General features: G+C 36.7%; 1 protein-coding gene across 4 annotated transcripts in view; it reads left to right on the plus strand.

Annotated features, from left to right (window-relative positions):
• The window catches only part of CORIN (corin, serine peptidase), a 204,292-nt gene that overhangs the window by 23,727 nt on the left and 166,494 nt on the right, over window positions 1-14,071 (plus strand). For all 4 annotated transcript variants that reach the window (XR_013994118.1, XM_081061606.1, XM_081061607.1 and 1 more), the window contains exon 2: window positions 13,506-13,650. Coding sequence is in view for 3 of the 4 variants with exons in the window: in XM_081061606.1 (XP_080917732.1) it covers window positions 13,506-13,650 (145 nt within the window). In the remaining variant the exon portion in view is untranslated. The remainder of the gene's footprint in view (window positions 1-13,505; window positions 13,651-14,071) is intronic.

A 14,071-nucleotide genomic window follows, 5' to 3' on the forward strand; every position in this document is an offset into this window, starting at 1 on the left:
TATCGTATTATAAAGTTGTACAGCTGGAATTTATATAATGTTATTAACCAACGTTACCTCAATAAATTTACTCTGTAAGCAGTATTGGCAAAACTTGAATGGGTTCTGAGAATTAGATGATAGCAATGTACCAATGTAATTTCCTATGGTTATGTAGGAGAATGTCTTTTGGTGTAGGAAATACCCACTAATATATTGCAGAATGATAGGGCTCCTGCTTAATGACTCAGTATTACATGGTTCAGAAAAAATGTTTTCTTGTACTGTACTCTAACTTTTGTGTAAGTATGTGGTTGTTTCAAATTTTTAAAAAAGGGAAAAAAAGTAAATAAATTTTATTTGATAACTTCTGGAGATTTAAAAACTTTTTATATTTGTATCGACACTGAGAGAAATTGAACCGGCAGCCTTGTGGTTGAGAGCCCACTGGCCCATGTGGGAATCGAACCGGCAGCCCTAGGAGCCAGGAGCATAGAGCTCTAACCGCCTGAGCCACGGGGCCGACCTAGGTGTTAGGTTTTGAAGGACCTAATCAGTTAGGCCTCTCCTCTTTAATTAATGTTGACATTAAAATTCTGTGTTCTTTTATGTGCCAGGTACAGTGATGATCACAAACAGAAGACATAATGTTTTATCTAAAATAATGTACTATCTTTCTGTGAAGAAAAGGCATACACTCTCAGTGTTTATGAACTAATGTTAGTTAATGCCCGTAGAACGTGGGAGAAGTTCGCTAACCTAGGACTGCGCCTTGCATCCAGAGTGCAGAGCTGATTGTGCGGTATGTGTTCAACAGATGCTTGCTGAACAACCCAAGCGCTTGCCTACCAGGAAAGGTAGTACCCTGGGGCACATTTGGAAGTAATGGAGGACCTGTTGTTGGTCACAATGCCTAGGGGTGGGAGTGTTACTGCTGGCATTTATTAGGTGGTGGGCAGGAATGCAAATGTCCTGAAATAATGTCAGAGTACCCTCAGAGAAAAATTGTCCTGCTCAAAATGTCAACCCTGTTGCTTCCTCTTGGCCTCCCCCCTCCCTCAATCAACACACAGGCTTTGAAATCCATGGGAATGAATGTTCAAGAAGTATTATTGTTTTATCGGGTGCAAAAGTAAACATTTATATCGATTTTAAAACATAGCAGTGTTGACTGATCATAGCGTCATTCACTCTGCCCCTATCGATGACTTGGTGTAACCCTTTCCACATGTCTGTGTTATTGTCCTGTCACAGGGCAGTGAAATCACCAGTGAAGTTGCATATCTCCATAGAGGTAAGGGCTCAACCCCCAGAGGACAGGGGATTATGTCTTTCTCATCCTTGTTTCCCTATAGGGCAGCTGTACGCAGAATAGGTGCTAAGTAAGCATGAGTGGAATAAACCAAATTAGTGAGACTTTAACATGTCACATAGACATGTTTTGTAATGGAAACCTCAACATTAAACTTCTCTGTATTTTCAAGCTAGAATATTCACGAAGTACAGCAAATCACATCATGAATGTTGAGTTTGGAATTCATCCTTTCGCTCTAGGTATTCACAAAGAAATTGCTGCTACATCTAACACATAAAATCTTCACTTGTACTTTTTTTTACTGCAGGATTCCTTTCAGCAGGTAGGTTCAGTAGGTTAACTGTTTTCAACATCTGTTTATGTTTTACTCTGCATTGAAATGCCTGAAATGGATTGTTGTAAAGCATAAAATGCATTTTGTCTTGTATGCATTCCCTGATTATTTTCAGCTGTAGGAAAGTCAATATTTTAGTTTTCTACTCACTTTGCCAATCTGTTTCAATTTTTAAAAGTCACAACATTTCCACTTATTGGATCAGTGAGTGAATTAGGTCTCTAAGATCTTCACAAATTCAACAACTTCCTATGTGCTACGTGAAAAATAAGTTTGGTTTCATTTGGCAATATGTTAGGCTCTGGATTTTGCCATAGCTTCCTTAGAAATATAGTGACTTAGGATGTAAAATTTAAAACACTTTTATGAATAAATGTCAACTATTTAATTTCCTGAGGTTTGAATAACCCAACCCTCCTTTTTTATTCCCCTGTGGCCTTCATTGTTTCCAAAAAAATATATTGAAACTATAAACTTTAAAGCTCTTCGAAATATGCAGAAAGAGTTCTGATATTGGATCTGTGTTGAAAGGAATCTTTTATTACTTTAAAACTTGTGTCTGCCATAAAATGATAAGATTGACATTTTTGAGATTGGGGGCAAACTCATCTCAAAGCAGGACACCAGGTCCTATTTTTCTGCCTGCTCGAGGTAGGGACTTGCCTGCTGTTTCTTCCTCATCTTCTGTAACTATCACAGAAATATGACCTTCCTACCTTGCTCTGAAGAAAGTGGAGTTTACCTCAAAATGTTCTCCTACTGCCTCTGAAGACATCCCCTCACTTGAATAAAGACTGTAACTTTCCTCCGGAGAGACTGAATTGAGAAAACTCCATATTATGTATCCGGGAGAAATCAGGACTCTCAGTGCTTTCTGAACTTGAAAGAAACTTTGTTATTATTATTTTTTACTTTGATTTTGGTTTGCCCATTTCATTGTATTTTTGGAATATTTGTGGTTGAACCAAGACATTTATTTTCTATCCCTTATTTGCAGATATGAAATATGGTTAGGACGGAGTAATGACTTTATAAGGTCACCTAGATTTTCTGTGGTGGAGACGATATTGTGCAAGTTGCCTCTGAAACATTCCAACCTTTTCGGTCATATTTTAGACTAAACAATGCTACCCTTAATACAGAAACACTAATCCTGCTTGGGGAGTGGATTATTATTATCTAGTCTTCTCAACAGGAAAAATGTTTTGGTGATATTAATCTCCATATTGAGCATCCATCCTGGGATGTGTGAATATAAAACGGGGGAGGACTATCTGGTGTGGTTGTTATTATGTTAATTTTCAAAGGAGAAAATGTGGGCAGAATTGGCTTGCAAACCATGCGTTCTGGTGTGAATTGAGTAACTTCATTTTGAGAGAGAGCATGAGTTATTTGAACTTTGTATGCTTCAATTAAATGCCAGAAAATGGGATGAAAATACTTACTGAAAACCAGATGCTTGTTCTTCATGCCTCTTGGGATATTAAAAACAAGCATCACAACAGAAGACATTTGAGTTTGGCATAATTCACTGGTGAATGATTTTGGAGGCATTTTGCTTATTGGTAGAGTAGGAGCTAATATTGTGGAGAGTTGACAGATGCCTGGTTTGAGAATTATCTAAATCACTGATCTCTTATTCAATGAATCTACTTTTAATTTATGTAAGGAACTCTTTCACGGTTTATTGAGAACAGAGGGGAAAACATCTAGCACTGAAAGATTTTTTTCTTAGATAAAGGGGTAACAATTGACTTCTTTTTTATCAGTGGATAGAGTGGAGATGAGTTGCAGAAGTTCCATCTCTAATACTGGAGAAACAATTCAGATGACATTTTTGAGGGATGGTTGTGCTAGATAATTTTCCAAGCAAGTGGAGTCTTAATGTCTGCATTTTTCTCAGGACTGTGACTATATTAATATGTTTTAGTGTAATATCCCCACAGATTCAAAGGGAACTTCTGTGTCCTGTTCAGGACATACCAATTGGAGTGACCTTGTCGTCTTTGTAGGCTGTTCTCTGCACCGTTGAAACAGCATAGTGTGAATGCATTTTCTGTTCATCACCTTCCTACCTAGAGAACTAAGATGCAAAATTACTCTCGACTCATAAATAGTGTGTATTTTGGATGAATTTTCATTGTTTTTAGAATTATAAACAAATATTTTGTTGTAGGACAGATGGTCATTGAATTCTGTCATAATTTTGCATGCAATTCCTTCCATTAAAATGTACACTCTCATTTTGATTTAAGAATATTTTGCTATTTTGACTTGGTCATATCATAAACTTGAAAACAGTAAATAGAATCTTACTAAATCCGCCAGATTGACATATTAATTCGTACAACCTGTGAGTAGTAATGTTTCATGCACCTAAAATTCACAGACTGTTGATTAACCATCTGTATTTTGAAGTCTACATAATTTCATAATTCTATTTAAGAATATAATAATTTTGGTATTTTAGAAAATCCATAGTACAGTATTATATTATGAAGGTAGAGTTAACCTTCACATTTCAAAATACTCTGTTAATCAGTAGCAGTTTATATACTCCTTCAAGTTTGCCTGTTTTTGGTTGTAATTTAAACCAATCGTATTTGAAATAAGAACATCAGCATGTCTCTATGTCAGATGCTGTACCTTAAAAGTAGCAAGCTGATGTTAATCTCTGTGTAGACTAGATCCTTAAGTAAATACTATCACTTCCAGAGCTATTATAGGTCAAGAGTGGCATACGTTTATCAAAACTATGAATGGTCAGTGAATAGGGTTCTTTTGTTGTTGTTGTTAAGTTTTTGATGTATTAAATATGAACTTAAACCTTCTTTGTGTTTCAATCTTTACTATTAAAAAGAACATTTTTTTTTATACTATGTACAGTGTACTAAGCAGAGTGATAGCCATATCTTTGGAAACTGATGATCAGGGCCAATATTTGCATGTTCTTCTCAGGGCAAAATATTCTAAACGATAGAAATTGTGAAAGATCCCACATTTTCCAGAATTCTGTGTCATTCTCTGGCAATATTTTATAAATTTGATTATTGATAATTTGCTTATTTTCTTAAGATTTTCCATTTCTCCAAAAGATAAAAAATAGAAAACTTCTGTAATTAAATTTTTCAGGTAATTAAGGTTGTATTAGATAATTAGATTAAGGTTTTTAAGATAATTTTGAAATATGAGCTTTAGCAATAAATTGAAAATACCACCACAGACGGGCCATGTTTTTTTCTAAAACATGTTTTTTTACCACCAACTGTGGTGAGGTGGTAATCTTCCATTATGCCATGTTGAAGGAGTTGCAGACCCAGGAAGACTCAGGAAAAAGTCTATTTCTTACCTCGCAAAGGGCAGCTATACTGAGAAATGGATGGCTTTGAAATTCTTATGTTGAAGGTTATGAGATTTGGTTCTTCACAGGATTTGGGACATCTGGGGTCAGCTCTGCATGACTCAATGGGTGTAAGCTTAGTTTGTCTGTGTAGAGACAGATTAAGAGAGTGGACAGTGTGTTCCAGGAAGCTCTGAAAGCTATGTTCTAGAATTAAGGCCAAATTAAAGCCATGGAATTTCTAGTCACCTACTGGATTTCAGAAAAGGGAACTGAGTGGTGAACATCACTTTAGATTCTGCCTTTTTCGTTGATCATCTTGAATTATTTTATTAAATTACTCACAAAGAGCCTTAAGTTCACCTGTAAATGGATATTTTAATAGTAGCCATGTACTAGAGCTGTTTGGAGGATTAAGAGCATTCTATATGGAACACACTGCAAGGAATGCCTGGCCCACCGCAGATGTTCAGTGGGTTTCTTGCTGTGTTGTTATTATTACTGTTATTATTGGGACCGTAGTAATTATTTAAACATGGATCAGCGTTGGATTCCTTGTGCTTCTAAGACTCTGCTGACCACTGGAGGGCATACTGAGAAGAATTTAATGATTCATTATTTTTAGGTTCTTATGGAATGACCTTTTTAAGTGCTGGGACTACAATGGCAAGCAAAACCCAACATGGTCCCTGACCTCATGGAGCCTACAGTGTAGCAGGCTCCATGTAGGCTCCATGTAGGCTACAGTGTAGCATAGCCAACGTAATCTAATAATCACACAAACACATATAAACTTTAACTGAGATAAAGGGCAGAAAGACTAGAAAGACTGGTAGTCATAGGTCATGAGTTGATATATAAAGGGTGAGTGCTGAGTGATGGTGGCAGGTGGGGAGTTGGAGGGAGGTCCTTCCAGGCAGAGAGTGTTATAAGGGGCTGGGAAGAGCCAGGTGGCAGAGAAGTGGGGACATGAGTGGTGTGCGGCGAGCCAGGCAGAGGCAGGGCAGACTTAGAAGGGTCTCTAGATCCTGCGATTTGTAGTGCGCTCCTCAGCCTGCCAGAATCAGCATCCCCTGGTAGCTGATAAGGAATACAGAATCTCAAGCCCCAGCCCGGACCTACCGTGTCAGACTCTTCCCACATGATTCACATGCACATTGAAGTTTGAGAAGCATTGTCTTCTATATCATGTTAAGGGAGCTGGTCTTTGTCTTTCACATCTCTGGAGGGTTTTAAGCAGGAAGGTGACACATCCAAATGAGCATTTTGGAAAGATCACTTGGGGTACAGTGTAGAGATTGGAAGGGGACAAGTGAGGCTATGGGGAAACCAGATAGAAGATTGCGGAAATAGGTAGAGAATGTGGGGACTGCAAGGTGACATAATCCAGTGATTGCGGGCATTTTGACCAACCTTACTTTTCATTGCTTGCTCCCTATTCATCCCAGTTTGCAAACATTTTGGCCTCTCACACTATATTTAGTAATTTATAATTAAAAACTGCTAAGTTGTTATTTACTAAGTAGTAAATTTTTTCTTCTGAATTTACCTGATTGAAGACATAAAAGACAGCAAACTTCTGATTAGCAAGAGATAAGCTACTGCGGCCACTCTGAGTTGCTTTAATTCTGGTCAAAAGTGAACAAACTTGACAGTTACATTACTTAGTATGAAAAGCCTAGATGTATGGTGTTTAAAGAGAACTTTGAATGCTTTTTTCCTCTCTTCCATTAAAAGTAAGTATATCAAAAGTCCAAAAATTTCTTGGGAAATTTTGCAGGCCTTTAATTTTGAGATTATTTACTTGAGATGATGTATATTTATTCTGATCTTATATAAGTGGCACAGGTTAGTTGCCTAAAGGACAAAAATAATGTTCTGGGCACATGGTATAACTATTCATTGAATGAATTAAAAACTGATCTTTACATCCTGAGATTACAGTTCAGTAATTTTACTATGTACATACATGACATAGATCAAAAGTAGGAAATGATAAATGCCATAGTTCAGTTAAAGTTGTTGCAGCTGCAAATGATAGAATATTCAGGTTTACAGTGATTTTACAAGAAATAATTCATTTGATTCTCTTGTAAATATAGTCTGAAAATAAGCAGTTCAGGGCTGATCGGGCAGCTTCACAATCCATCAGAGACCCAGGTTCCCTCTTTCTTGCTACTCAGCCATCTTCTGCATGTGGCTTTCATTTCTGGGTCTAAGACGGTCGCTTGAGTTCCAACTATTACATCCATATTCAGCCAGCAGAAAAGAGGAAGGACAATACCTCTCTCTTGGAGAAAACTTCCTGGAAGCCACTTCCAATTTTATCCCATGGTCAAGAACTCAGGACATGGTGTCATACAGCTGTAAGGGAGACAGGGAAATGCTATCTTTATTCTAAGTGGTTGTTAAATTTTGTCCCAGCCAAAATTCAGGGTTCTGTTTCTAAGATCACAGGAAAGAATAGATGGTGGGAATCAATTCGTCTCTACCACATACCAAAACTTCAGATGAGGCAGAGAGAGATTACTTCTGTGGTAATCGAGGAAGTCTTTCTGAATAAGGAGTTACTTCTTTAGGGGTTTGGACTTATGCAGATGGATACGGGAGAAACAAATTGTCTAGAACCATGATTCCCTAACTATGTGCTGAAATACCCCTAGACGCTGCAGTGACTCAAAAAAGTTTTGTTGATTATTTTCAATCTTTGAGAGAAATCCAACAATACTAACATTTCTTGGTTACTAAGTGAAATACTAGCTTGAGGTAGTTCACAGTTTCAACATTAGATTGTGCTATCCTCCTTTTGATATCATCATATCTTCATGAAGCTGGGTTCTTGGTGCTTGCTGTGTAAAAACTTGTACCTTGCAAAAATTCATATGGAACAGGAAATAAATGGTGGCAATTTCCAATTTGATTTCACAGTTTGAGGTGATGTGCAGTGCCTAACATACCATTAGTAAGTAATTGTGGTTAAGAATAACATTTATTTATTTATTTATTTATTTATTTATTTATTTATTTATTTATTTATTTCAGGTGTACAAGACAACATAATGATTAGACATTTACACACCTCACAAAGTGATAACCCCAACTAGTCTACTACCCATCTGCCACCATGCATAGCTATTACAATACCATTGACTGTACTTTGGTATCTTTATATCCTGTGATATATATATATCACAGGATATATATGTATATATATATATATATGTATATATATATATATATAGTTATAGTCGACATTCAATATTATATCATACTAATTTCAGGTATATAGTGCAGTGGTTAGGCATTTATATTTTATGAAGTGATCCCTCGATAAGTCTAGTACCCAACTGACGCCATACATAGTTTTTACAAAATTATTGGATATATTCCCCATACCTTATTTCACATCCCTGTGACTATTTTGTGACCACCAATCTGTACTTCCTAATCCCTTCACCTTTCTCACCCATTCCTCCAACCTCCCTCCTGTCTGTCAACCATCAGTTTGTTCTCTGTATCTATGAGTCTGTTTCTGTTTTGTTTGTTCATTTATTCTGTTCTTTAGATTCCACATATAAGTGAGATCATATCGTATTTGTCTTTCTCAGTTGACTTATTTCACTTAGTATAATATCCTCTAAGTCCATCCATGTTGTTCCAGATGGTAAGATTTCATTCTTTTTATGGCAGAGTAATACTCCATTGTATAAATGTACCACAATTTCTTTATCCAATATTCTATTGATGGGCATTTCAGTTGTTTCCATATCTTGGCTATTGTGAATAGTGCTCCAGTGAACATAGGGGTGTATATGTATTTTCAAATTAGTGTTTTGGGTTTCTTCAGATAAATACTTAGGAGTGGAATTGCTGAGTCATAAGGTAGTTCTATTTTTAAATTTTTGAGGAATCTCCATACTGTTTTCCATAGGGGCTGCATCAATTTGCAATCCCACCAACACTGCACGAGGGTTCTCTTTACTCCACATCCTCACCACACTTGTTGTTTGTTGATTTATTGATGATGGCCATTCTGACAGGAGTGAGATGGTATCTCATTGTGGTTTTTATTTTCATTTCTCTGATAATTAGAATGTGCATCTTTTCATACATCTATTGACCATCTGTATGTCCTCTTTGGAGAAATGTCTCTTCAGGTCCTCTGCCCATTTTTCCTCAGATTGTTTGTTTTTTTGGTGTTAAGTTGTATGAGTGCTTTATAAATTTATAAATTTTGGATATCAATCCTTTATCAGATGTATCTTTAGCAAATATGTTCTTCTATTCAGTAGGCTGTCTTTTCGTTTTGGTTGATGGTTTCTTTTGCTGTGCAAAAACGTATTAGTTTCATGTAGTCTCATTTGTTTATTTTCTTTTGTTTCCCTTGCACGAGCCAATAATATGGTAATAATTATGTATAGTGCAAGGTGGATACTAGGCTAGTCTGGGGGTGGTCACTTCTAAAATTATAATAATATCTAACCACTATGCTGTACACCTGAAATTAATATAAAATAATTAACAGTTTTTCAACTGTTATTGAAAAATTTAAAAAGTGGGGGAAAAGGTGAAGGGGAATACAAGGTTAAAATTTCCAGGTATAAAACAAATAAGTCACAGGGAAGTAAAGTACAGCGTAGGGAATATAGTCAACAATATTGTAATAACTATGTATAGTGCCAGGTGGGTACTAGACTTATTGGGATAATCATTTTGTAAATTATATAACTGTCTAATCACTGTGTTTTATACCTGAGAATAATATAATATTAGATGAGAAGTGAAATTGAAATTTTTTTTTTAATTTATTAGGGTGACAATTGTTAGTGAAATTACATAGACTGAAAAAATTTTTAAGTTATTTAAAAAATTTTGTCTATAATAAAATCTACCACAATTTACTTTTGGAAACATAAAATTTTCTGACTTCAAAGCTTGTAATATGAAATGTGAGTATGGAATTGTACTAATAGTCTTAGTAAAAACACATTTTATTAATTTTAGTATATTTTCCCTAAAAGGGAAATATTTTTACTTTTTTACCAAATATATTTTATCTTCCAAGTATTTTTGGATGATTCAGTCAACGACTTTGGGAAACATACATCATTTAAGAAAGAAGCAGTTATTTGCATTAATTATGTACAGAGAAAATGTTTAGGTGATTTCATTCATTCATTTATTCAACAAGTATTAATCTATTCCTGACTATGTTCATGCTGTTCTAGATGCTGGGCGTTCACTGATGAGAAAAGGGTGATAGTTACATGCATATAGAGAGATTACAGCTGAGTTAGTATACATTTGTACTTTCTCGCTGTGTAATCTTATGAGTATTTGTTGGTTCCTCTAGTTTATAATGCATGCTGCAGTACTGTCTCAGTTTGAATATCCCTGAAACTTGTGCTTTCCTCTATTCTTCTAATGTAGCACATATAGTCTCGATGTTTTTTTCCTATTTTGAAGATTATTTTTATTTTTGCACCTTTGTGGAGTAACCACGTATTACAGCAACAATTAGACAGTTCTAACTGCCTGCTAGTTGCCACCACCTATAAAGGTAGATCAGGTCTCACTAAGAAGAGATAAAAATCTGATTTTCTTCAAAGAATTTACACTTTAATTTGGTTATCATATTACATTCCTAGATTACAAGATACCAATATATGTGGGTATACATTGATACTGTACATTTGGGGTTGCCAAACTTCTTCTATAAAGGGCCAAATAGTAAATATTTCAGTCTGTGTGGGCCATATGGCTGTGTTGCAGCCACTCAGTGCTGTTGTTGTAGCAGAAAAGCAGCGATAGCAGTATATGAATGAATCAATGTGGATCTCTGCCAATAAAACCTTATGTACTAAAACAGGAATGGGCTGGCTTTGGCCCATGGACTGTAGTTTGTGGACCCCTGCTCTCTATATTTAAAATGTAAAATTTATTATGTGGGAGGGTCCAACTAATTATTTTTAAAAAGTTCTTACATAACCCAACAATAAGTGTAAAGAGCAAGTGTGTCCAGTTCTCAGCCGCTTATCCCCACTCTGAATGAGGGGAGATGTGAGAGGGGTAAGGCTGTTGTCCCTAAGAAGGCACTGTGTTCCATTCGGGCTGAATTGCTTTGTTGTAGCCTGGTTGTTAGCAACTATTTTTATCTCTTAGAATTCTCTGGGTTAACCTGCCGAGAGATGCACTCAAGATGCCCAGTTAGAGATTTCTGGTTCTTTGGCTCTTGGGTAAGTCCTGGCCCTGACCTCAGGAGTGACACTTCCATCTGAAGGATCCGTGGGCAGGGATCCCCTTGTTCTCAAGCAGCTTCTGCCATTGCAGCTGTGGAAGTTTCCCTAAGAATGTACTATGTGTTGATAAAGTCAAATGCTGCAGGAAGGTAACAAAGTAAAGACTAATGTGCCTGAAATACCCACTATAGTCTCCTTGACCCTTGAAATCTTCATAAAAGGAATGCAAAACCCTGTACATCACTGTGGAAGTCCAGAGCCGTCCCCAAATCTCTGCTAACCCACTGGACACATGGTTCTCATGATGAGCTGTTGTTTCAGGCTCCCCTGAATGAATTCAATTTGAGGATCATTTTTCATGTTGCCTTTTCTCATCATCCCGTGATACACAGCATCTTTCTCACTCTGGCTATAGTGTGAAGAACAATTTAGGGAGTGCAAGAATGATTATAGGTAAACTGTACAGGAAGAGGCATTTGCAGTATTCCAGGCAAGACATGATGGTAGTTTTTACTAGAATATAGAAACTAAGAGGCTGGAGATTTTTCCTTTGCACAGTGATATTTCCCAAGTGTCCAAACAGTGCCTGACACATAAGTGCTCAGTTAACTTTTCCTGAGATCGGAAACCCTGGAAGAATACCAGATATTGGGGTGAAGATGATTTATTTGGTTTCATACCTGTTGGGTGTGAAGTATCTTTTGCAATGTCTACTGAGGAGATGTCAAATGGCCAGTTGGATACAAAGGTGTCAGAAGAAAGGTCTATGCTTGCTATTTAAAGATATGTCACATGTGTAGAGCTGTCAATTAATGCCATTTGTGTGGGTGACATTGCCTGAAGAGAGTGAATGTGAAACAAGAGTTTACAGAAAAAGAAGGAATGACCAGAGAAGTAGGAGAATGAGAAGTCAGAGGAAGAAAGTGCTTGAAGAAGATGGGAATGGCTAAGAATTCAATCTCTCAGATGATTCTGAGATGTCATTACAAGGATGATTGAAAAATGTCATTTTTATATGGAGGTCGTTGGTAACCCTAGCAAGAGCTGTTTTGGTACAGTGATAGAAGTGGGTGCCAAGTTGTAGTGGCCACAAGAGTATAAACAGTAAGTGAGGAAATCTGGACAATAAATATTAACTCTTAGGGCATTTTGGATGAGAAAGAAGAGAGAGGACGGTGGCTGAAAAGGGATATAGGCTTGAGGATGGAAAAAAATGAACACACTAAAAGCTGATGGCGGTGATACAGGAGAAAGGGAGATGCTGTCAAGTAGTAGGCATTTAAAATATGTGTGATATAACTTGAAAGGAGGTTTGGGATTCAAGAGAGATTCAGGAGATAGTTAACACAGAGGTTATCGTTCAAGCTCTGAAACTGTCAGAGGAGAAAACTCAAGGAGAGTCAGAAGTCCAAGACAGAACCTTGAGAATTATCTTCATTAAGGGAAACAGAGTTGCTATTAGTGAGTTACTCAGATCATTTTTAATTCCAGCTTAAACTTCTGTTGAAAAAGTCACTGCCCAAAGATAGCCATTTGCAGTAAATGAATTTCCAGACATCATTTCTGGCAAGATACTGAACTAAGCAAAATTTAAAATATTTGAAGACAAGAACTTTATCTGAACCATCACTATTGTACCTCATCATCCTTTTACAAATGGATGGGCTGCAGGGGCAGTGTGGAGAGCGGAGAACGTCCTGAGAGAGTGTCAGTGTTTTAACTGGCTAACTGGATAGGCGCTCTTTCATTGTTCAACTTGTCACTACATACCTGGTCAGTAACATTCAACCTTGCTGAGTTATTCATGGCTGAAAACTTATTTTATCCAGATTCATGCAGATTTGGGTTAGGACTAATGAGACAAACAACAATGAAGTCTGGAGAATGTCTTGTCTACACCTAGTCACCAATATCTTATCACTGTACTAGGTAGTCTTTGCTTATAGCTCTGGGCCAAGCTGAGTTCTTGCCATGGTAATTTATAGCCCTTGGAAATAATACCAAATTGGCAAATATATTTTAAAAAGTCAAGATGGAATATCATTAAAATTTTACGTACTCCTGAAAAGCATTTCATGAATAGATGATTTGCTCTGCCCGGAATGGTTGTACCATTAATTGTTCATTTATTTGCGTGATTTGGTGACTGACCTCATTTCATGCTCTGAAGTACACACAGTAAAATCTCATAGGAATTGCTGCTGCTCTGAATGGGTAGCTATACTCTACCATTTCATATCATGTATTGAGTTGCTTTGTAATATTCAAACCATGTTTCGTATTTCTCTTTTGCTTTAGGTCTTGGTAGCTGATGAAGATAACATCGGTGATGGCTGCTCTCAGAAGCTGACGACTGCTAACATTCTCCGTTTCCTGTTGCTGGTTCTGATTCCATGTATCTGTGCTCTCATTGTCCTGCTAGTGATTCTGCTCTCCTTTGTTGGTGAGTGTTTCCATCACAAAAGAAAAATGAAATCAATATTAAAATCAGCATGATTTATAAGAGTGATTTCTACTTAGTACTCATTCAACCTAAAATATCAACTCAGTAAAGGGTTATCTGTTGACTATCTTATGCAGTCTGCAGTTTCAGCCACTATAATCACTCTCCTAGTTACTATTATTAATATTAATTAATTCAAAACATTTAAGGAGTGATTGTTAGGTAGCAGAAACTTTGAAAGTCCCTGAGAACTCAAGGATGGTTAAATGAGTCCTTCTTTCTCAGGAATTCACAGTTGAGAGGAAGAAATTATTATAAGACAAGGCAACACCTGATGACAGAGGTATATACAAAGTGCATTGGGGGCGGTCACAGAAGGCTTCATGGAGCATTAACATTTTAACCTTTGGAACAAAGTTAG

This window comes from Rhinolophus hipposideros (assembly GCF_964194185.1).
Source record: "Rhinolophus hipposideros genome assembly, chromosome: 1".
In the NCBI taxonomy this organism is placed as follows: Eukaryota; Metazoa; Chordata; class Mammalia; order Chiroptera; family Rhinolophidae; genus Rhinolophus; species Rhinolophus hipposideros.